Here is a 23,512-nt window from a genome sequence, read left to right as displayed (position 1 = left end):
TTTTTTTTTTTTTTTTTTTAAATTCCTACCAGGACTATGATGCTATGGTGAAGCTGGTAGAAACACTAGAAATGCTTCCAACCTGTGATCTGGCTGATCAACACAACATTAAATTTCATTATGCTTTTGCATTGAATCGGTAAGGATAATTGCTTGAAGCTGTTTCATTTTATTGCTGTTTGATTTTTTATGTAAATTTATAGAAGAGATGATGTCAAATTTTCCCTTTCTGTGCACACTGCATCCTCTACACAACGACCAGCTTCCAACATTGGAGGAAAACTATTTTCCAGCAACCATCATTTTGTTAACAACCTGATGAGTGGATACAGGCTTTGTTCCAAAAGCCATCAGCATCATTCTGAAAGCCTCCAGTGGTGTCAGGGGGTYCTTGATCAGGCTGCAATTTTCGTTTGTGGATCATTGTTTATGCTGAGCATCTTGAAGAGTTTAGCATAATACAGTTACAAGCAAGTGATTAAACTGATGAATAACAAGTAGTACTTTATCCATGAACTGTAATTCATAATACATAATTTGTAATTCATAATTGGAAGGCTGAAAGGTGATTTGAACCCACCAGCTCTTTCCTGATTCATCTTTTCTTAATTAGCAAAGGGGAAATATATTATTAAACTTCTAGATTGTTGCTGATTTCTTTTGTGCCTGTGTATTATAGTGCCTTCATTTSTAAAGAATTTTTGTTCAAAATTCATTATGGAAAACAGATCTTATACAAATGAAATCAGAAGTAATAATAAATGTAACTGCTTGGATGCAATCTGTGTGCTCCTGGAAGTTGTGACCTGGAGTTTGTATGAGAAATGTTCATACAAAAAATTAGTGCTGGGGAGCATCATTTCAACATCCATCAAAGGGATTAAGACCTTACTTGTAGATCTAGAAAAGTAGTTGTTGATGAGCAGTATTCTCCCTCTCTCTCTCTCTTTTTTTCTTCTCTGATGGGATTTTATAGAAAGGAGTAACAAGTCTTGTGCTATTTGACATTTTCATCAGACTTGTTAGAAGTAAATACAAAATAACTGCTCAGAAAAATATCAGTTACTTTTCCTTCAGTTCTGTGCTAAAGAACAGCTTTCACTGAGCAGTAAACATCATGTTATCCCTACAAGAAAACTCATTTTCATACCCTCATTTTCAAGAGGGTGATGGTGGTGTTGATGGGCTGCGTGGTCGTCTGAGTGATGTCGTGGCGAGCAGCTTGAAGTGATCTTCTGAAGAATATGGTAGTAGTGAGTAATATAGAGTATACAGCCATTGGTGTGCCTGAGACTATGTCGTTCTACTGTTCRTGGTCTTATGGAAATATGGAAACTAGCTATAGAGGTAATTCTTAAAGGTTGGAAAGTGGTTTTTATAATGTCATTAAAAAAAAAACACAAAGAAAAGGAATCATTCCGAGATAAGAATTCATTACAAGGAGAAATATGTCATAGAAAAAAATAATCAGAAATCAGGTAATGCCTGAGTCTCTCATGCAGTAAGATAATTAGACCTCTGTTTAGAATTTTAACTCATATTTGGATGATGACAAAACCTTTTTAATGGGGAGAATGGGAAATTATTAATATATAGCACTTGAAATCAGATATATGAATATACTTAGAGATAATTCAGCTTTTTTATTATTTATTTATTTTTTCTCCCCCTTTTAAGAYTGCAAGTGAATGCTAGGGTTCTTGATTCTTAGCTTCTGAAATCACAGACCATTAAATCTTAGCTGGTTAATCATCTACCAAATCTGAAATTTGTTTTAACTGAGGGATTTTCTCTCAGGAAATTCTGATCTGAATATTTAAAGAGAGAGAGAAGTGGTTGAAATCTGCCACGAATAATAATGCCAACTAGGGTCATGCCTTCTCCCTTTCCCTGGGAGAATATCCTGAATTGATCAGACCATGTTATTTTAAACTTGGCCATTTACACGTGTGTAGGAAAACTGGCACACTCCCTTCTTCGGTTTGTCTTGGAATTCTTCATATTTTGAGCACCCCGTGACCCTCGTGCCATCAAACTTCCAGAAGTTTAAGCTTCCACTGTCATTGATGTGACTGTGCTGACAGGACCCTTGTGAGACAACCCAGAACGACAGCTGCTGCATCTGCTTTCTGCATCAACTGATTTCATTACATGAATCACTAGCTGGAGCCGCTGTGACTCTCCTTGAGTTCCTCGGGGAACAACCGAAACACTGTTACGGAGAGCTTCTCCAGAAGGGAATGACTGCTTTTCCATTAGGAAGAAGGCWGAAATTAGCTTCTACTGTTCAAAGATTTCTCTTCAGCTTGAGGAAAAAAATACAGAAAAAGGCTCCACTTGGTGTGTTGAACATGTAGGTCTCTGTCCAAGGTAGCAGGCCGGGCTGAGCAAAGAGGCGAACGTGTTTTCGTAGCGGCGCAGCGAGCCGCCSCGCCTGTGGAGCACCATGCAGGTGTGCCCCAAAGCAGCTGCCACGACATGTGCAGGGCAGGCGGGCGCTTCTGTGCCCACTTCTGAGTTTGACTTTTGGGCGGTTTGAAGGAGCGCTCTCCTGTGCTGTGCCATACGTGGCTTGTTGCTGTGTTTGTGCTGTCCGTGGCCACTCTGCTGTCACGTGCGACTGGCAGCTAGCAGAACCATAATATTACGTTAAGGAAAATGTTCATAGAATGCTTTCTTTTACTCAATGACCTATGCGTAAAATGTACCCTTTCACAGAGTCACAGAGTGGTTGAGGTTGGAAGGGACCTCTAGRGAYCATCCAGTCCAACCCCCTGCTCCAGCAGGGACACCCAGAGCACAGGGCACAGGGCGGCATCCAGGYRRGTTTGGAAGATCTCCAGAGAAGGAGACTCCACAGCCTCCCTGGGCAGCCTGTGCCAGGGCTCTGGCACCCTCACAGGAAAGAAGTTCCTCCTCACATGSAGATGGAACCGCCTGTGTTTCAACTTGTATCCATTGCCCCTTGTCCTGTCACTGGCCACYACTGAGAAGAGCTTGGCCTCATCCTCTTTGCATTCTCCCCTTGGGTATTTATACATTTTGATCAGATCTTGTCTCAACCTTCTCTTCTTGAGGCTAAACAGGCCCAGCTTGCATAGTCYTTCCTCATACAATAGTTGCTCCTATTCAGTATAGTTAGTATTCTTTTAGTAATGCTCAAATTATTGAACACTATTGAGCAAGTGACATGAACAGGACCATTTGCAATCAGAATAATTGGAATGGAAAGTACTGCCATCTATTTCCATGAATTTTATTTGCTTGCAATCAGGTTGAGAGAATAATGAAAAAGAATGCTAGCTTTTTCTTTACTGTTTTACTTCTTGTTACTGTAGTATGTGTGAATATTAGCAAAGTATAGATTTTTTTTTTATTTTTTATTTTTTTATTTTTTATTTTTTATTTTTTATTTTTTATTTTTTATTTTTTATTTTTTATTTTTTATTTTTTATTTTAACTTTTGGTTTTGATTTTACTGTTGTCCATTGGCTGTTTGCTTAGGATCTACTTCAGTAATTTATGGTGGCATAGGAAAGATTTGGATGAACTGCAGTACACTTCAGTTGTACTTAGTGCTTTTCAGTTTGCCTTTTTTACTAAGTTTCCAGATAATCCTCGGTGTCGACTTATGACGACTTGCAAAGAGGCCAAGGGCTGTGCCAAATTTGTACAAATTTTGTAGATAATAGCTGAGCTATAAAGAGCTGAGTTTCTTTCCAAGGCAGTTCTATCTTCATTTATATTAAAGCCCAAGGCAGCTGCAGTCACCATTGTTTAACTCAGCATGCTGTGTTTTAACAAGCAACGTACTGTATTAAAAAAATAATAAGTGAAGGGTGTTACAAGGTGCAAGTAGTAAATTACTAGTCATCATGAATAATAACAACTGTAGGAAATTATTCCCATTGAAAAGCACTCAGTTATTTAAAATGTGGTTCTCTTCTCAAAAATGGTCTTGTAAAAATCACATCATGGGGTTCCTCATTTTATGTGCAGTGGCTGAGCGTGTAACATCTGAAGTGCATAGGAGGATGAAGATGTTGCACTTTTTTTCCATTGTCTGAAGACCRGCAAATTTAGTCTCAAAGTCCAGTCTGTGTTGTCATATTTTCAACTCRCTGCTGTGAATATTAACATGCCCAATTGCATCCTTGGTGATGTGTGAGACTCAATTAACTTGCAGCAGAATTAGTTTCTTGTTTTAAATACCTCTGTAATAACTCTAATTCTGATTAGTTGTTGCAWTTCTAAATGCAAATTAATCTTATTTTGAACTCTTTTGAATAAAATTACATTGCAGAGGTAGTAATGTATGCCTTAATGACTCCATATCAGACTCTTAATTTATAAAAACCTCATAAGCTATACTGCTACRTGCTACATTGAAGTCTATTAAAAAAAAAAGATTAAGTATTTTAAGTATTATTAAACTTATTTAAGTATTTTAAGCTTAATTAAAATACAATTAAAGTTGTAATTAAATTAAAAAAAATTAATTAAAAGTTGCCTCATGTTCACTTTACTCTGCAATGTGACAATATGATTCTGTTTTTAATAATAATGTGCAGTGAATTGCTGATAGCTGCTTCTAGACTGAAATCATGATATAAACAAGATTCATATTAATATGGAGGGAGAGCAGGTTTCTGTTTTTGACTGCCAYTTTTTGGGAGAGCTTTTTAGAACTGTTTGTTACTGTGGGGTTTTTTCACCCTGTACTTCTTTTCCAGAAATATGCTTGCTTACAGAGTTATTAAAATAATAACAAAAGATYGTGTCGGTAAGTCAAAATGAAATATAGAGGAAGCCAAAGGAACCCTTGAACAAATTACTGTTTGCTCACATAAGAGTATACACCGTAAGAAGGCCGCCTTCTTTTTCCAGCTAGGTAGCTAGCAACAGGGGAAGAGATGAACGTAAGGTGAAAAAGCAAAGGAACGTATCAGCTGTTGTTGGCCGAGAGGCCCAGTTCCTGTCCCCATAAAATCTGTGCAGTGCTCCGATGCTAACCTCATCGGACAAAGATTTGGTTTGTGGAGTGTAGTTTTGGTTTCCTGCTTGTATCAACGTGTTAAAGGTGGTGGATTCTAATTTCTGATGGTGATCTATAGCAGAGGCATAGGAAAAAGTATGGAAACAGGTGAATGTATACATTTCCCTAAATATTCCCACCATTTCCAGCAACTTGTGGCTTGGGAACTTCCTGAGACAGCAGTAGTAAATTCTGTATTCATCAAGGAAATTTGGACAGGGGAAAGTAGCAAGGATTTGTAAAGAGCTTGTTTTCTKCAAATTACGATTGATTGATTGCTGTGAATGCTGTTTTTGTAGCCTGTCCCCCTTTGCTACAAATGCAAACCCAACCAAGCAAACCCTTGAGCCAACTGAAACAAGCCCCTAACAAGTTATTCTTGAACTTGGGAGGGCAAGGAGGGTTGGTGTTAGGGAAATGGGGGACTGAACTGAGGAAGGAGTGTCTGGGGGGCCATTGAAAATTATGAATTAAAGATCTGGGATTTAATATCTCTAATCCTTGGAGGATGCCTTGCATACAATACAGGGGGAAGGCAGCGAGCACCTTTCTGTGCACCTTTAGGATTTGCCAACTTTGGGTGCTTTTGTTCCCCATGGGGAATAAGGAAGCAGGTCTCAGCAGCACTGAGTACCTTGGGGCTTCTGAATCCAAGCAAAAAAAAATTGTTGCTGAAGTTGCYAAGTTATGGAGGGAGAGCTTGTTTTTGAAAAGGAGAGAAGAGAATGGGAAGAAGGGAGAAAATCTTTTTGTAAATTATTATTAGGAAACTTTCAGATTTATCCTGATCCTGATGTATTTTATAGTTTATCCCATACCTTCAGAGGAGAGCTTTTGGGGACTGAAGTTAGAACATACGATACAAAACTGAAATTGCACAACTGTAAGCATTATTTTGTCATACCTTAATTCTGTTTGCTTACACAAACCAAAAAAAATATTATGTGTGAAACTATTTTAAACTATTTCCTTTGGGTTTGTGACCATATGAAGGGATTCAGAGAAATAAAGCAGAAGCAGGTAACTGGGCATGATGGGGAGAGAGGGAAATGGGAGGCCTATGTAGGCAGGGGGAGAAGAGGAAAGGTGCTGGGATTAAAGCAGCAAGGTAGAGCAAGCAGACAGATGGTGGGCTGGCAACTGTGCAGTGACCAACCTAGCTGACTGCCCRGGGAAGCAGGAGCAGTTTCTGGAGGCTGCGAGCTGCCTGGCTTCAGGAAGCTTCAGGAAGCAGTCTTGACTTCAGGTGGGTGCAGGTTCAGCCTTCAATGCCCCAAAGTGTTGATTTGTGCAGTGGCCTATTCTAAACAGGGTGCTACTTTGTGTAGTGTAGTGTCTTTCTCTAAAGTTGTGCTATCTCAACTAATAAATAGCATGTTTTAGTGTTATGTCATTAATATTTAACTTGTTTTCATGCAAGGCGGATTTGAGTCAAAGTTTGAAGCATCTTGGAAGCAGTTAGTGATTTTAATTTTATTTTTCATGCATTTAATTCTTTTTTTTTTTCAGCTAAGTTGGAATGTGTATCAATTTCTATGATATCATGGTAGGTGTATGCTTACTGAGGGCTACTGAACTTCTTTTTAGGGACTAATTTTGTTGTACGCTGTGCTTACCTGACTCCTTTCATATGAAGAACCATAAAACTTGGATATTACTTCCAAGAGAATCTGGTTAGTTCCAAACAGGTTTGGCCAGAGAATAATAACAAGTAGAATGGACTTACCCCCATGTTTCTTTTTCATTTTATTTCTTATTAAAACTGAAAGAAGATGCTAACTTTCTCTTTGCATGCCCATTGGAGAYGACTGCTATGAATTTCAGAACAACCTAAATTCGGTCGATTTGAAGAAAAAATACTTGACTATTTTTCAAAAAGCACTTACTGCAAAAAATTTACACTGTGTTTGGGACATCACAGGCAGTGCCTAACTGGTTMTAAATCCATGCATTTGTATTAATGTTCTCTATCACCTAACATGCACAGAAGCATGAGATTTTGCTACAAATGAGATATTACTGGGTTTAGTCTGACAACTCATTACGTAGGAACTGAGTCATTTTGCAGCAAGTGTTAATCCTTTAGGACATGCAAATGCTTAATTTACCAGAAACCATTATCTGCTACTCCTACTGCTGACAAAGTGATCACAGCACGTGTAAGCCTATTCCTGGATACGGATCAACAAATTGTAAACAGTTCTGAAAAGGGGTTGGTAAATATTTCAAATCTCTCTAGTATTTAAAAAATGTCTTGGAGAAGCAATTAATCTTGAGTACTGTGTTTGCATTACTCCTACAAACAAACATTTTTAAGTGGTGGTTGTTGTTGCTGCAAATAGTGAATTATAAGCTCCCTAAAAATAAGGTYAAATGAGTCTAAAATTCTGATGTTTTGTTTAATTATGTTTAATGATAGTTCAGTGCTTAAATGATATTTAACCAATAATTTGTTTTCATACTGCARTTGATAAGTGCTCATCAAAATAAACTTATGACCACCGTTTGTTTTGCAAACTTTTACTCCAGCCTGAATAATCATAATTAAGAAGGGAATGTGGCTAACTGAGGTCTTTTTTTGTTTGTTTGTTTTTCTTCCTCCTTCTCCTTTTAGTTCAAATGCCCCATCAGCCTTTTGGATGTTTCATCCTTTCACAGTTGAACACTATTGCTCAGTATTGGCCCTGGGTCCTCAAGGTTCAAGATTATAAAACGTGGGCATAGCTAAAGGAGTTGTCAGCCTGACTGCTGGAGGGAATAAGCACTAAGCCAGCTCGTTTCCCCTTGCAGTACATGCAGTCTGTCTGCTTGTGCATGAAGGCATCATGAAAGAAGGCAATTTTTTTTTTTTTTTGTAGAAGGATTTTCTTTTCAGATGAGCTAGAAAGCTAGAAGCAGATTCTCTGGATAAGAAAATACATTAGTGAGCTTTTTTTWAAAAAAAAATCTTATTTTTCTCTTGTTTTTCCTTTTAATGAACCAATCATGCCTCTGTGTAAATAAAGTAAAATACATAATAATGAAGGATGGACTGTAGGAGAGAGAGAGAGAGAGAGAGAGGGGATAATGTTATTTTGCCATCTTGCAGTCACTTTTTCAGACTTGAACTCATTTATTTTCTGTATTTGTTTTCAGAAGAAACAATGCAGGTGACAGGGAGAAGGCACTACAAGTTATGCTTCAAGTCCTGCAGACGTGTGATCACCCTGCTCCAGATATGTTTTGCTTATGTGGGAGGATCTACAAGGATATGTTTCTTGATTCTGGTTATAAAGATACCAGTAGTCGAGATCATGCCATTGAATGGTAACCACACACACAAAAAAATCTCTTTAAWTTTTTTTTCAGGCATACTTCTGTTTATAAAAAGACAGTTAAAAAAGATCAAATGTTGTACTTTCAGATGTTTTACAATGCTGTTTGAACAATTGGTTTTRGACTTTGGAGAGCACTTTATATATTTAAGTTTTCCTTGCTTTTTATAGACTTTGTTATGAATAGAGAATGATGCAGTTTATTGGAGGAGATACTCGCCTAACACATTATCCACATGTATATCTTTGTGTAGTCATAAAAACTACTCCAAGAGTGCCATTGGTACCAACTAGATATCTAATCTTTGCAGAAAACTGATAGCTTAAAATACTTACCAAAACTTTGTAGAATTTAGTTCTACTACTGTGTGAGCTCTTGACTCCTCTCCGCAGGTATCGCAAAGGATTTGAACTCCAGTCAACTCTGTACTCTGGAATCAACCTTGCAGTTCTGCTGCTTGTTGCAGGGCAACAGTTTGAAAGCTCAGTGGAACTGAGAAAAATAGGTGAGTATCCACACTGCACCACAGACAAGTTCCTGCCTTCTTTCCCAATGGAAGGAACAGGAGCAAGGAAAAAATATGTATTTATATATACATATATATATATATACACACACACACACACACACACACACTATACACGTATATATATTTACCAAGATAGAGTATATGGACAGAAAGGCAATCTGGACTTTTTGATGTTGGATCACAAGTGGCAGCTGAAAACAGAGGGATCTTGAAGGAATGTTTGTTCATTCCTGTCTTGGGGTATGTTTCTAGCAAGTAGGCCCATCTAAAGGACCCCAGGGGATTGGAAGGGAACAAGAGAACAAGGCAGCTCCGTCTGCTCAGCCTCTCCAGCACCACTGAGATTGTCCCATTGCATAGCCAACAGGGGACAAAGGTGTGACCCAGCTTTCCTAAGTGAGGCTGGGAAAGAATCCATGGAGTTTCTGTTATCCCCAAACTGAAAGGTTCCCGCCAGCAAAGTCACATGGAAGGCTCTACCAGGATGGTTAGTAGTCTACCTAGATTCACAGAACAGATTCACAGAATATTTAAGGTTGGAAGGACCTCTACAGATCATCTAGTCCAACCTTCCTGCTCCAGCAGGCACACCTACAGCATGTGGCACAGGGTGGCATCCAGGCGGGTTTTGAAGACCTCCAGAATAGGAGACTCCACAACCTCCCTGGGCAGCCTGTTCCACTGCTCTGCCACCCTAACAGGAAAGAAGTTGCTCCTCACCTGGAGACGGAACTTCTTATGCTTCAGCTTGTGGCCATTACCCCTCGTCCTATCGCTGGCCACCAGTGAGAACAGCCTGTCCCCTTCCTCCCTGCATTCTCCCTTCCTGAACTTATACATATTAATCATATCCCCTCTGAGCCGTCTCTTCTCCAGAGAAAAMAGGCCCAGCTCACTCAGCCTCTCTTCATACGAGAGATGTTCCATTCCCTTAATCATCCTGGTTGCCCTTCTCTGGACCCTCTCCAGAAGCTCCACGTCCTTCCTATACTGGGGTGCCCAGAACTGAACACAGTACTCTAGATTCAGATGTCATTCAAATTTGCCACTCTGCACATAGATCTATAAATAAATTGTATGGTAGAAACAAATACTCAGTTCTTTTGAGAAGAATTATAGTTGATAACTATAATAACTATATTTGGAATCAAATTCTGTCTGAAACACACACTTGTACCTCAAAAGTGAAGAATGCAAAGGGGACTTTAAACCACTCCAGTGTCCTTATTCTGGGGTGGCTTTTCATAGGCCTCTAACTGCTGATGTTTTGCAGCAGATGCAGATCTTGAGGACACAGAGATGCACAGCTTACACTGMAAGTCAGGAGGCAGATAGCCCAGGCAAATAGCACAAGACTTTTTCAGCATCGTGTGTGGTAGGAGTTCTGGCTGTCTGGAATCTACTGGGGATATTACTTGCTATGCTTTGTTTCCTTTTTTGTTTAAGCACTAATGATAAATCAAATGTTACTAGTCTTAGTATGAATTTGGTATGAGTATGTTCTTACTGACAGAAAAATATATATTTTTTTTACCTTTTACAGGTGTACGTTTAAACAGCTTACTGGGAAGAAAAGGAAGCCTAGAAAAAATGAACAGTTACTGGGATGTGGGGCAGTTTTTCAGTGTGAGCATGCTGGCTAATGATATTGGTAAAGCAGTACAAGCAGCAGAGAAACTTTTTAAGCTGAAGCCTCCAGTATGGTATGTTGATACAGGCAGTACCTTCAGTATCCGGCCCTAGGAAATGCACAAAACAATCCTTTAGRCACTTGGTGACTTAACTGGATCTTTAAACTTTGTAACTCTTTGACTTTATAGTCTGTTCTTATATTTTTGTAACCAAAGAGGAAGAGATGTTGGTAGGAAATTATGTTACCCTTCATTGTTGGCTTTGGATTCCACTGAAGCATAAGCCTTGTAGGAAACAATTTTGAAATTAGTGATGATTTCTTGTGAAACAGAACTCTTTTCAGAGTCTAGATAGCTACTACCCATCCCCCCCTATTTTCTGGCTGAGGGTTTTTGTTTGTTTGTTTTCTTTTGTTTTTAATCACTCATGTAACTATACTCTTTTCTCATAAGATACTGTTCATGAATGCCTATGTGAGCTTATGACTTAGGGTTTTCATACTTACAATTTTTAACTAAACTTTCTATTATTTCTAGAAATCTACAAAAAATATCAACACAATCATTTCCATTTATAGTAGCTTTTAAAATGTATTTAATTTTGCTGTGGATTACATTTGCAGTTRCTTGTTGGACATATAAGCAAAGTGCTTTTAGTATCTGGTCAAATTCTTTGTTCTCTGCTAACTCACTAATTCAATACATTCTAGGTACTTGAAATCATTAGTTCAGAATGTGATGTTAATTCAGCATTTCAAGAAACTCACCATAGATCATTCTCCTAGACAAGAAAGATTGACRTTCTGGCTAGATATAATTTTTGAGGCATCGAAAGAAACAACTAATGGACTGAGATTTCCAGTAAGATGTTATGCTTAACAAGTTCTGTATGTCTTATGTTTCTGGGCAGGATATAACAGGAATTGGAAGTTTCTAAACATAGCAATTACATGCTTAGCTGCCTGTCCTTTCATTGCRTTAACTAAAAACCTGTTTTCTGCTAATCTTCACTTTTTTAAACATTTAACCCACCATCCCGAGAGCATCCTAAAAAATATTTGCAAGTCTAACAAAGCACGATGATACAGTTCTGCAAATAGGGAAACAACTTCTTCCTGCCCTGCCCTGACTTTCAACCACTCCCCAAATTATACACAGAGGTTACTTATTATCTATATCAGTGTATGTTTTTTTCCAAGATGCTATTGTGTAAACCTGTTGTTTTACTAATGTAAAGTGTTCTCTTCTCAGGTTTTAGTGATAGAGCCAACTAAAGTCTACCAGCCTGCGTATGTATCAATCAACAATGAAGCAGATGAGAGATCTCTGTCTTTGTGGCATGTCTCTCCCACTGAAATGGTAAAAATTGCTGGCAGATGCATCTCATGTATTCTGAGCTTGATTCATTGTGCTCAAAATCCCTTTCTCACATGTCGATTTGGAAGCTTTACAATTTTTTAAAGCTTGTTACATTTCCGTGAAACCAAATCTCTTTTTTGTACATACTGAAAACAGGAGTTTTACAGAGAAAATAAAAGGGGAATCTAAGATTAGAACTTGGATATTCTTATCCTCTAATTTCAAGCTTATTTCACTTGACCATGTTTCTTAGAAGTGCTTGGGCTGCTTGCCTTGATTCTAGTATTTCTCATTAGAATTGTGTGTTATTTATTAAGCTCAGAACTTAGAAAGTAGAGACCAATATTGTGTTTAAATTGCAGGAATTATAAAAGCTTCTAGAATTATAAAAATAGAACTAGAAGAGAAGAGTGCAAGTCTGTGACAAAAAAAAATGCCAAGAGATAAGATCTTTTGCTGTCTTGGATTGTGGGATAATGTATAGCAGATTAGCAAAGGAGTAGGTATTATTTTGGACTGTATAATCACTTATAATGAGGAATAATTTCAATTTCATATTGAAGGCTTGGAATCCAGGATATATTTGGCCAACACTCCCTAATGTCAGAAAGATGTAGTTGGAAGATAATCTAAAATTGTAAAAAGGTGACTTGTGGGAAAAAATGTATGTTAGTCAAAACCAGAGGTGACCACATAATTACTGAGACCTGTGAATCTCTTTTCAGATGCACTCTACTATTTCATTACTTCTAGTGAATGTAATTTCATTACTTCTAGTGAATGTGTCAGTTTTGCCTTAGTATTAGGGCATAGCTAGCTGTGCTAAAGAAGGCCCGGCTGCTGCCTGGGAATTTATAAAGGGCTGTGTTTTTAGGCACAGGCTGTCCTTCCTGCAGTGTCTCTCTCTTGACCTGAGCAATTGGCTAAGTGTCTCTTAGGAAGCAGTGGGAAGTTTCCGTTCCCTTTGAGCCTAAGCAGCTTAGAGAAGCTTGAGTGTAATATAAAAAGTTGTATTTACAGAGTCAAAACACCATGTTTAGAAAACTGTACTTCAAACTTCATTCTTCCAAATGAATTTTACATGAGGAAATACAGCCTACACATATACCTATGCATCAAGCTTATTTGAAATTTAAAAAAAAAAAAGCGCTTGACTAAGAAAAAAAAAATTGTTTATTATGCTTAGATTTGCTTTTCACTAGTAATTCAGGATATATAGAGCTTGATATAGAGCTTAACTGATACAGAACTTTGTTCTTTACAGAAGCAGATTCACGAATGGAATTTTACAGCTTCCTCCATCAGGGGAATAAGGTCAGTATATCTGAAAACATGTAAGTGTGGTTTTACGATTGTCTTAAGTGGGAAATCTCGATTCTGCCTTAAGCCTCTGCTTTGCCTAGCCTGGTATAAAGATTCTTCTGTTCAGATTGGTTTGAAATACATCCCAAAAAAGTTTTCCATGAGTGATCAGAGCTGTGTATTTCTAGTGGGAATACTTGCCTAAAACTGTGTGTGTGCTCATTTTCTTCTAAATTGCTCAGTGTTTACTTTTGTACCTGTATTTTTTTCATATTCACTAAACTTCTCAGTTAATGAGATTCTATTTCATTGCCCATTGTACTGACAGCTAGAATTCAGATAAGGAAATTGAAATCTCTTTTCTGTGATTGCCTTTGCTGTTTAAAACTCTTCTAGCTAGAACTTGATTCACTAGAAGACTGTTAAATGAGGCACGGACATGTTCTGTGCTGAGTCCTTCATCTGGAAGATGGCTAGGAAAAGCTAGGAGATAGCTGGGAAAGCATCTCAAGGATTAGCTTTTAAATAGTTGAAGTAGTTACATTTTATTACACCTAGATTAACAATAACACTAATGACAGAAAAATAGATCTCCACATATTAGTAAAAAGGAAGATCAGAATATTGCATGTAAATAACACGATTGCTCTGTGGAACTGCATTAATAGAAAAGAGTTATATGTGCTATAATCACTTGCAAAATACACGAGTACATTTAGGAGCTTGCTTACACAGCCCGGGGTGGGCCACTTGCTGCCAGGAAAGCAAGGGACAGAGATGCGGCAAACGAGGGGAATTCTATTCCCTGCCCCATAAGTGCAGGGAATGCAGCTGAGCATTTTCCATCTCCCTGAGGCTGGGAATCATTTCATTGGTGGGTCAGGCCTTTCGAGGACATTAAATTGTTATTGGCAGAAGGCAGCTCTGTGTAACAAACTTGTGCTTGAGAAACGCAGGATACAAGCACTGCAGCTATATAGGTAGTAATGAATTCTGTAGTGGTCAAGCAGAGGATTATGCTGGGTTACAGTTTTGGCTGCAGCCATCTAAGCTTTAGATTCCAAGTTTGTCTCCTTTGAGCTTGTATAACTTAAGCTCACAGAAAAAATACTTCTCTGGATAAGATGAGTGATAATTACTCTGAAAGTCTTCCATTGGTCATTTGGTCATTTCTGCTCAGAAAATGTGGGACATTTGTGTAAGTGGGCAGAGAGGTGGTTTGAGAACTGGCTGGGTAGCAGAGCTCAGAGGGCCATGATAAATGGGGTCGAGTCTCATTGGAGGCCTGTGACCAGTGGTGTCCCTCAGGGATTAGTACTGGGCCAGATGCTGTTGAACTTGTTCATCAGTGACTTGGACGAGGGCAACGAGGGCACCCTGATCTAGTCTGTGGACGACCCCAAGCTGGGTGGAGTGGCCGACACTCCGGAGGGCTGTGCTGCCATCCAGAGGGACCTGGACAGGTTGGAGAGTTGGGCAGAGAGGAGCCTCATGAGGTTCAACAAGGACAAGTGCAGGATGCTGCACCTGGGGAAGAATAACCCCAGGCATCAGTACAGATTAGGGGTCGACCTGCTGGAAAGCAGCTCCACGGAGAGGGATCTGGGAATCCTGGTTGACGCCAAGTTAACCATGAGTGAGCAGTGTGCCCTCGTGGCCAAGAAGGCCAATGGGATCCTGGCCTGCATCAGGAGGATGTTGCCAGCAGGTCAAGGGAGGTGATTCTGCCCCTCTCCTCAGCTCTGGTGAGGCCGCACCTGGAGTATTGGGGGCAGTTCTGGGCTCCCCAGTATAAGAGGGACGTGGAGCTTCTAGAGGAGGTCCAGTGGAGAGCGACAAAGATGATTAAGGGACTGCAGCATCTATCGTACGGGGAAAGACAAAGTGAGCTGGGCCTGTTTAGCCTGAAGAAGATTGAAAGGGGATCTGATCAATATATATGAATACCTGAAGGGGGAATGTAGGGAGGAAGGGGCCAAACTGTTCTCAGTGGTGGCCAGTGACAGGACAAGAGGTGATGGATACGAATTGCAACACTGGCAGTTCCATCTGCATGTGAGGAGGAACTTCTTTCCTGTGAGGGTGCCAGAGCCCTGGCACAGGCTGCCCAGGGAGGCTGTGGAGTCTCCTTCTCTGGAGATCTTCCAAACCCTCCTGGATGCCGCCCTGTGCCCTGTGCTCTGGGTGTCCCAACTGGAATAGGAGGTTGGACTAGATGATCTCTAGAGGTCCCTTCCAACCTCAACTGTTCTGTGATTTGGACATAGATTGTCTCATACCTTCATTATTTATTTCTAAGAGCATGTTTTAATTTAAATTAATGTAATTCACTAGTCCAATGTAATACGAATGGCTGCGAAGTTGTTATGCTCCACAGTTCCAGAGATCTGAATAATTCAGCAAATCATTTCTAAAATGCAAATTAATTACCTTCAGTCAACACATGGCACAGAAATTAGTTATAACTTAGAAAGATAACTTAATTAAAGAGAGACAAGTAATTCATTTGCTTTGATTCTTAGTCATTAGTGGAAATTACAAAGTTCAAAGAAGAATTTTTTTTAATGCTTAATGGAGTTGCATGTTCATTTTTTGTGACAATTTTAAATCGTCATATTCTTCAAATCACATTACTGATATTCTGAAAATATTCTGAAATATTTTTAGTATGAAATATTAGTAGTGATTGCTCAGGATTCATAACGCTAATAAAAAAACTTCCTTCCTGCTCCATTCCTTCTCATAGTTACAGTCAAAGTATCAAAGTAACTTCTCTTGATGAAACTTTTACAGCATATCCAAGTTTGATGAGAGGTGCTGTTTTCTTTATGTCCATGACAACTCTGATGACTTTCAAATCTACTTTTCTACAGAAAACCAGTGTAGCAGGTAAGTTCAGTTTATTTCTGGGTATTATATGAGAGAACTTTTCCCTGAGTATGTCTGGTTTAGTAAAGTTTAAAAGCTGGTTATTTTTGTTGAAAAATAAAGTATTGGTTGTCTTGTTTTCTTTTTCTTTTTCCTGATTTAGAAACAGTGAGACAAATTCTGTGATTGTCCCGTTGTCCCATTACACTGAAATTGCTCTTTAGTTGTGATCTGTTTACATTAGAAGCCATTAGATCTGAAAAAATGGCTTTGGTTAAGGTAGYTTGTTCCAGTTTAGAACTATTACCTTCTTTTTCTGTCTTAGATGTGGCATGTAAGTATAATACTCTTTTAGATTCCCTCATGTACTTTTTCAACTGTTTTTAGGTAAGAACATCTAGATATAATGCAAATTATAGCTTATATTATTTCACAGATACCTGTTTTGGTTATATTTGGTATATTTGAATAAGCTCGGTAGATGAACATGTTTTCTCTAAATAGTAAGCTTGCGAACTTAATTTTATAACTATATCTTTACAGACCAGATTATTTTTAGGGAGCTTGGAATGTAACATATAAATGTTCCAAAGTTAAAGTAGGATTGGTTTATTAATATATTTAATAGTTAGAGATAGACTATATATTTAATTTTCTTGCAATATTTATTATGCATAAATTACATATGCTTTTCAATATGTATTTGATATTCTTCTTTATATGAAACAGGATGAGTGTGACAACAGCAAATAGTAAATGAAATCTATGTCTAAACATGTTAGTCCATATGTTTGAAGTCTACTGTGTGAAACTGTTTAATCTCTTCCTGAAAGGATATTTTTCTTTGATCCTGCAATGTTTGATGTTTTTTTAGGTTCTGTGGTTTGGTTAAAGAAATTTTGTCTGATGCAGTTGGCAATACTTTGGAACTAGAAGGAGAAATCGATGGTGACACTCTGGAGGTATGTCAAAGAGAAAAAATCTACAAGATCCTAAACTTATTTTCTATTTCTTTGCCTTTTTCATATCAGTATTCTGAAAAGATAAGGAATCAATAACATCTAAACTTAGTATTTAAAAAGTTGTCTTTTTTTTAGTGAAGTTGTTGCAGTGATCCTTAACAAAGAGAGAAGAGAGTTACTGATTTTTTGTTTAAGTACCGAACAATCTATAGATGAAAATCATCTAATGACACCTGACTCAAGTGAATGAAAAGACAAGATATGAAATAAATTCTGGGAAAAAGCCATTTAGGAAATGCACTTCATTTTTTTTCTAGCTACTGTCCAATATCACTATTTCTCCAGAAAAAAATTCATTCAATAAGTTTCTTCTGTCACAGGAATTTCCACATGTTTAGGATTAGGTCTATCCCTTGTGTTTTGGGCTGTTCGGGGTAAAAAAGACCTGAAGAAGCTAGTTACCATAGCCTTGCTTTATTAGCAGCAGAGAGACAGAGTAACATAGATAGAGTTGCTCAGATTTTATTGATCCAAGTGAGGTGAAGCGAGTGCATGGTGTTACCTCACTGCAGATACCCAGATCTGCAGCACAGTGTACGTACTGTGTTGCACTTTTTGCACTGCACTCTGTAAAGCCATCACAAAAAGTAGGATGTCATTTTTATTTGTGGTCAGGCAAGTCAATCCAACTGCTGTCTATAAAACAAATTTTGTGGTTTGCTTAAGCTGCCTATGTTTTTGACTATGTAGTTGCCTGTTCTAGCAACTCACTTAAAATTCAGAACAACTCTGTCATAGCCTTTTATAGTACCTGTGGTTTGAAAAAAGGATTAAAAACTTAGAAGACTCCACAGTACTGCTGTATGTGGTTCCATACAGAGAGAAAAAAGAGTTTTTGCATTAAAGTTTGTGAATATTGACCACAGAATTCTCTCTTCAAGTGAAAAGACAAGATACACACATCTGTTAAACCAAGCTTCATATGTATGTGTATGGTTTCAGCATTTATTATAGAACGAAACAGAATCAAGAGTCTGCTGTGGCAAAGAAAAGGTATTATCTATAACTGCAGATTTAACATTGCATATGATTGAGCTTAGCTAACAGCAGGGAAGAAAAGGGAAAAAGCATTTGAGAATGTTTCCCACTGTGCAATCTTGCATGGGTCAGTAAAGTATAGAGAAATGACAATAGGAATTAATTTCAACTTTTTAAGTTATATATTCCACATAACCTGTAGATTTTGCAATTATTATTTTGCATTTACTGCCTTAAGTCAAGGAATCAAGACGCAGAAGGGCAGTTAATTTGGTTAGCCTATAAATGAGCAAAAACATGTATTGTCTTATGGTACCCACAGATCTTACTTTTAAAAAGAGATAATGTGGAAAATGCACCTTCTTGTTGGTCTTGACAAGGACAAGAGAAGGCTGAAATTCTTGCCATTAATAAAAAAAGTTGTTCCTATTTGGGAAAAAGGAAATAATCTTGAATATATTTTTTGAAGCTAGAAAACCTGATTTTGCATTTGACCTCATAACTGTCTCATCAGAATTCCTGTGAGAATATGGTCCCAAAGGATGGTGTATGTTGGTTTGCAGTGTTATTCAAAAGCAACTATAACTTAGGTCTACAGAAAACAGGAATTTGGAATTAAAGGCAGTTAACAGTAAATAAGTAAACACTTGTTTACTTCTACCTTATGGTTGAATTGCACATCCAGTGTGTCACACATTCAGATTTTTGGCCGCCTTCTGAGGTGAAGAAAGAGGGAATTTCAGTGACACACGGACCTTTCAGTAGCAGAATTGCTATTTGTAATTGCTAATTGTAAAAGTTTTCATTTTGCATGGGCAATTCCTATGAAGCCACAGAGGATAATCTGATAACCTGGAGTTTTCCCACATTGTCCCCCCCCCCCCCCCTTTTTTTTTTTTTTAAAGCTGGGATGGCATGAAGTGAGATTTGTGCACACCTGATCATCTCTTACACTATGAAACTAGATTATGCTCCATGTTTTTACATATTATGAAACTTCTGTCAGCAATTGCAAGAGATGAAGTTGAAGGTCTTTCACCAGCACTGTTTTGCTGAATTTGTTTTAATGCTGTGATCTTTGTTTGGACAGATGTATTTGGAAGTCAGTTAGGAAAGATTGTTTGTAAAGCGAATAACAATGGACATTTTAGAAGCTGTATAATATACCAGGTTGGTGTGTAGCCTGCTAAGTAACTGTTAGAATTACTAAAGCTTTTTGTAATCTCAAAGGTGAGCGCTAACAATTTGGGAACTACTTTGTTTATCTTTTCTGTCTGCAGTATGAATATGACTATGATGAAAATGGTGACAAGGTAGTCCTAGGAAAAGGTACTTATGGGATAGTTTATGCTGGAAGAGACCTTAGCAATCAGGTCCGAATAGCCATCAAAGAAATACCTGAGAGGGACAGCAGGTAAGGACCTAGTTTGTTGTTAATTTTACATTGCTAATGAAAGTGCACTTTGTTAATGAAAATCTTGTTCTTTTTAGAAGATATTTTCCTTTAGCTATTTTTTTTATACTGCAGTCAAGTATTACATATAATCAAGAAAATAATCAAGTATTATTTCCTCCTAGCATTCAACCATACCTTTTTGAGAATAAAGACTTTTTTATTGCTTGAAAAATAGTTTATACATATATGTATAAAATATTTCCTAATGTTCTAGAATAAGAAATATTTTATTTTCAAGTTCAAGTTGGAGTTGTGTCTTATTTTTACTTTTGAGGGCGCTGGGTTGTGAAGCAAGAGATAAAGAGTTCCCAAGGCAAAGAGTATTACATAGTGATGCAGAAAAGATATACATATAATATAAATATTTTCTTCTAGGACATGTTTATCCTTGTGGGTTCCTCTTGGCTTTTCATCTGTAACWTTTCTGAGTAAGTAGCTAGTCATGCTGCACGGTGAAAGTCACGGACAAAAACTTTGCTGAGAACTGGAACAACGTCCATTCTGTTTGTAAACTAGCATTTAAGCGTAGTCCAGGACTTCYTTCTTGCATCATCAGCTACTCCTCAATTTGCYTTTTTTTTTTTTAATAGATATTCTCAACCTCTTCATGAAGAGATAGCACTGCATAAATATTTAAAGCATCGGAACATTGTCCAGTATCTTGGATCTGTTTCAGAAGATGGATACATTAAGATTTTTATGGAACAGGTGCCAGGAGGTTTGTACCATTCTGGGCTTTAGTCTCTCAAAGGGTAAAGCAAAGTTCAGGTTTTCTGTCGAAGATCCAGGCACAAACGTTCAATCTGTAGTTAAATATATCTGGGACGTTTAAGAGACTGTTATTAAAAAAACAATTAGATTTGTTATAAGTAGTGGGAGTGTGGATGACCTGTCTCCCAGTGCAGTGATCCATGACTTGATTTCTTTTGGGACCATTCTGTCCTCTATCACTAGATGTTTCCAAAAATTAATTCCACATTTACCAATCTGTTTTGGTTTCTTGACAGAGCAAATCAGCTGTCTTTCACCCATGGTTCACAGATTATAGGATATAATGTTACCCACTGTGGCCTTTGTTGCATTAAGAACTAAATGGTAGCTAGTCTCAGTACTGGCAGTCRTTAGACTGAAGTGAGGGAGATGCATCCAGTCTGGTCACATAACACACATGCACATCATGGAGGTGGAAGCTGAGCTGGCAAGAAAGAAAGAACCAGKCAAGAGCAGCAACAAACAAATTGCTCTGATAGAACTAGGAAAAAAATGCCTAACTGCAGGTACTGCATTTCTCTTGTGTGCTAGGATATTGAGCAGAACATTACTCCAGCCTTAAAAGTTTCATGTCAGTCTTGAGATTTTGCTATTTTGACACAGTCTGTTCTTAACCAAAACAGGCAGCCTCTCAGCTCTCCTAAGATCTAAGTGGGGCCCAATGAAAGAACCCACTATAAAATTTTACACCAAGCAGATTCTGGAAGGGCTTAAGTATCTTCATGAGAACCAGATTGTACACAGAGATATAAAGGTAATTTTTCCTCTACTGTCTGGTGTAGTTTCTTTTTGATTATGTTTGTTTCAGTTAGTTTTATTCTAATCTCAAATAGAACTTTCAGTAGGATTTCAAGGAAGCTTGAAAGTAAGACAAGAATAAAACAGTCCCTTTCCCTGCTGCTCCTGGAAAATTCCTTTGTGGAAAGATAAATTTTAAAGGTAACTTGAAGGAGTATTGAGATTGAAGATTGGAATCTTTGTATTAATCTGTCTTTTTTCTTCTTTTCTTCTATTCTCTCTCATCATCTCTCTTTCATATACACCCCACAGGGGGATAATGTTTTGGTGAACACCTATAGCGGTGTGGTAAAGATATCTGATTTTGGTACTTCCAAGCGGCTGGCAGGAATCAATCCCTGCACTGAAACATTTACAGGTAAGAGTTTGTACTGGTTTTATTAATATAGATTCTTCCTAGCATCCAGGACTGGATTGATGATAGGTTCAGAGTTAGAGCCAGGAGGCTTATTGGATTTGTGAAGGAAATGAGATTAGGTGTCCTTCTTCTCGGGGGAAAAAGTGAAGAGGAGTGTGGTCACTGTAAACTCAGAGTTGCTATTTTCCTTATTTACTTACATTTGATTTATTTATATTTTAATACATATATATTTCATTTTAATCTTCTTTAATGTGATAATAGTTTTAAAAATGAAGATGGAAATGTTGTTTAGCACAGCCTGTTTTATTCATCAAGCTCCTTTCTCCAGCCCAACCATCTTTATAACCAGGCTTTTTCTTCTCTTTTTGAACTCCTCAGTTTGCTGTGATTGATTCTATCTAGCACCATGTTCTCACTGTAGGGGTAGACATGCAAAAAACATATTCTTGTGAAGAAAATCCATCATTTTGCTATTTTCATCACCTTGTGCATGCATAATTGTTTTAACTGGTGGTCTGCAAAAAAATGTTTAGTATAATTCAGGGAAAGCTTTTGGGAAAGCTATGTTTTATGCAGTCAGGGAAAGCTATGTTTTATGCAGTTTGCACCTTCTTATTAGAGCAAAAAAGTATAGTTTATGGAACAGCTGTCAAAACATAACCTTCTGGGTAGTTTTAGTGCTGATATTGGAAATGAAATTATTGTTTATGCAGGTTGTACACATCTGAAAAATGAGTTACTTAGAGATGTGTTACTTGTCTTGAAGAACAATAACAATATAAATTTGACTACTGTTTTTTGTCATGACTAGGAACCTTGCAGTACATGGCTCCAGAAATCATTGATAAAGGACCGCGTGGCTATGGTGCACCCGCTGACATCTGGTCGYTAGGTTGTACCATCATTGAAATGGCAACAGGCAAACCTCCATTTCATGAACTAGGGGAGCCTCAAGCAGCAATGTTTAAAGTAAGCATAACCTCTCTGCATTTGAACTTTGGAATGCTAACTTAATTATTTAATGTTAATTTAACAGGTTATTACCTTTTCTCACCTGAGTTGGTTTTCACAAAGCCAATCTGACCTGCGTTTTTGAAGSTGACTGAATGATCCTTCTCTGCTCCAAGTTGCATTGCTATAYAGTGGTAGTAATTCATCTTTCTTTGGAAGCTCAGCTTAGGCCGAGTTCTCCCCCCTACCACAGCTCAAAGGCAAAGAAAGCGATATTGGAGGGTTTGATTTAGTTATTCTGCCAGYGTAACACGGTACCTTGATGCTGTTGGCTGGTGACACTTCCTCAAGGGAAGCTGCATGAGGGAGCGGTTTGGTTCACTGAAGCACTCCTGTTGGAGCTGAGAAGAGTGAGTCTTTCCATGTCCCTGCAAACACCAGATGCGGTTGTGCCAGCAGATGCTGTGTCGTGTTGGATGTGCCCTTGCACTTGGCTGAACTGCTCAGTGAGCATGTGTGTTTTCATTTTCCAATACATTTTAGTGAGCTGTCAGGAAGGCCTGGTTCAGTTGTGAGTATTTAAGCCCTGCAAAGGCTGAGGAGGTAAATGCAAGCAGGATCCTGCATGTCCCTAGGTCCTATCTGTAAGCATCTCCTGGACACAGAGCTTCCAAAATCTTTAGACCTTTAGATTTCCTTTTTAAATGCTTTTCTTGCTCTTCTGTCTTCAAGGATGTGGCAGAATTTTTGCCTTTTTTTTTTTTTTTCCTTGCAGCTTGTGTTGTTATGCTACAGTCAAGCATTTGCTTTTGTTTTCTCACCTCTGCTGATAGCTGCTTGGAACTGCCTCTTGCTGGGCACCACAAACCTCGCTGTTTTGTTTTGCTGAGTAGTAGAAGCAAGCAAATTAGTAGCCTGGTTTGCAGCCCAGGATGAAGTAGGCCTACTGGACAGCCATATAGAAAGAGCAGGGATTGGAAAGACTTGGGATACTGAACTTCTAAAGTCCCCACCTCCAGATATGCATGCTCTGGTGTGCACAGGGAAGGTGAGGAGAAGGGAAGGCTGAGATTGTTCATGTAGGAAATCGCAAACGACTGAGAATTGGACCAAGCAGAGAAGAGGAGAGGAGAGGG

The 23,512-nt window shown here is 38.2% G+C and overlaps 1 protein-coding gene across 1 annotated transcript in view; it reads left to right on the top strand.

The window, feature by feature from the left end:
- The window catches only part of MAP3K15 (mitogen-activated protein kinase kinase kinase 15), a 47,826-nt gene that overhangs the window by 14,031 nt on the left and 10,283 nt on the right, over nt 1-23,512 (top strand). The window contains exons 5-18 of the mRNA XM_026052051.1: nt 33-139; nt 8,171-8,341; nt 8,743-8,855; nt 10,423-10,582; nt 11,221-11,371; nt 11,762-11,869; nt 13,134-13,183; nt 15,965-16,060; nt 16,914-17,001; nt 19,320-19,453; nt 20,086-20,213; nt 20,890-21,020; nt 21,317-21,422; nt 22,237-22,394. Of these exons, the coding sequence (XP_025907836.1) occupies nt 33-139; nt 8,171-8,341; nt 8,743-8,855; nt 10,423-10,582; nt 11,221-11,371; nt 11,762-11,869; nt 13,134-13,183; nt 15,965-16,060; nt 16,914-17,001; nt 19,320-19,453; nt 20,086-20,213; nt 20,890-21,020; nt 21,317-21,422; nt 22,237-22,394 (1,701 nt within the window). The remainder of the gene's footprint in view (nt 1-32; nt 140-8,170; nt 8,342-8,742; nt 8,856-10,422; nt 10,583-11,220; nt 11,372-11,761; nt 11,870-13,133; nt 13,184-15,964; nt 16,061-16,913; nt 17,002-19,319; nt 19,454-20,085; nt 20,214-20,889; nt 21,021-21,316; nt 21,423-22,236; nt 22,395-23,512) is intronic.

The sequence above is a fragment of the Nothoprocta perdicaria genome, unplaced genomic scaffold, assembly GCF_003342845.1.
Source record: "Nothoprocta perdicaria isolate Ctin4 unplaced genomic scaffold, notPer1 scaffold_112, whole genome shotgun sequence".
NCBI lineage: Eukaryota > Metazoa > Chordata > Aves > Tinamiformes > Tinamidae > Nothoprocta > Nothoprocta perdicaria.
The sequence above is the reverse complement of the archived record's forward strand: the minus strand, read 5'-3'. Positions and strand labels throughout refer to the sequence as shown.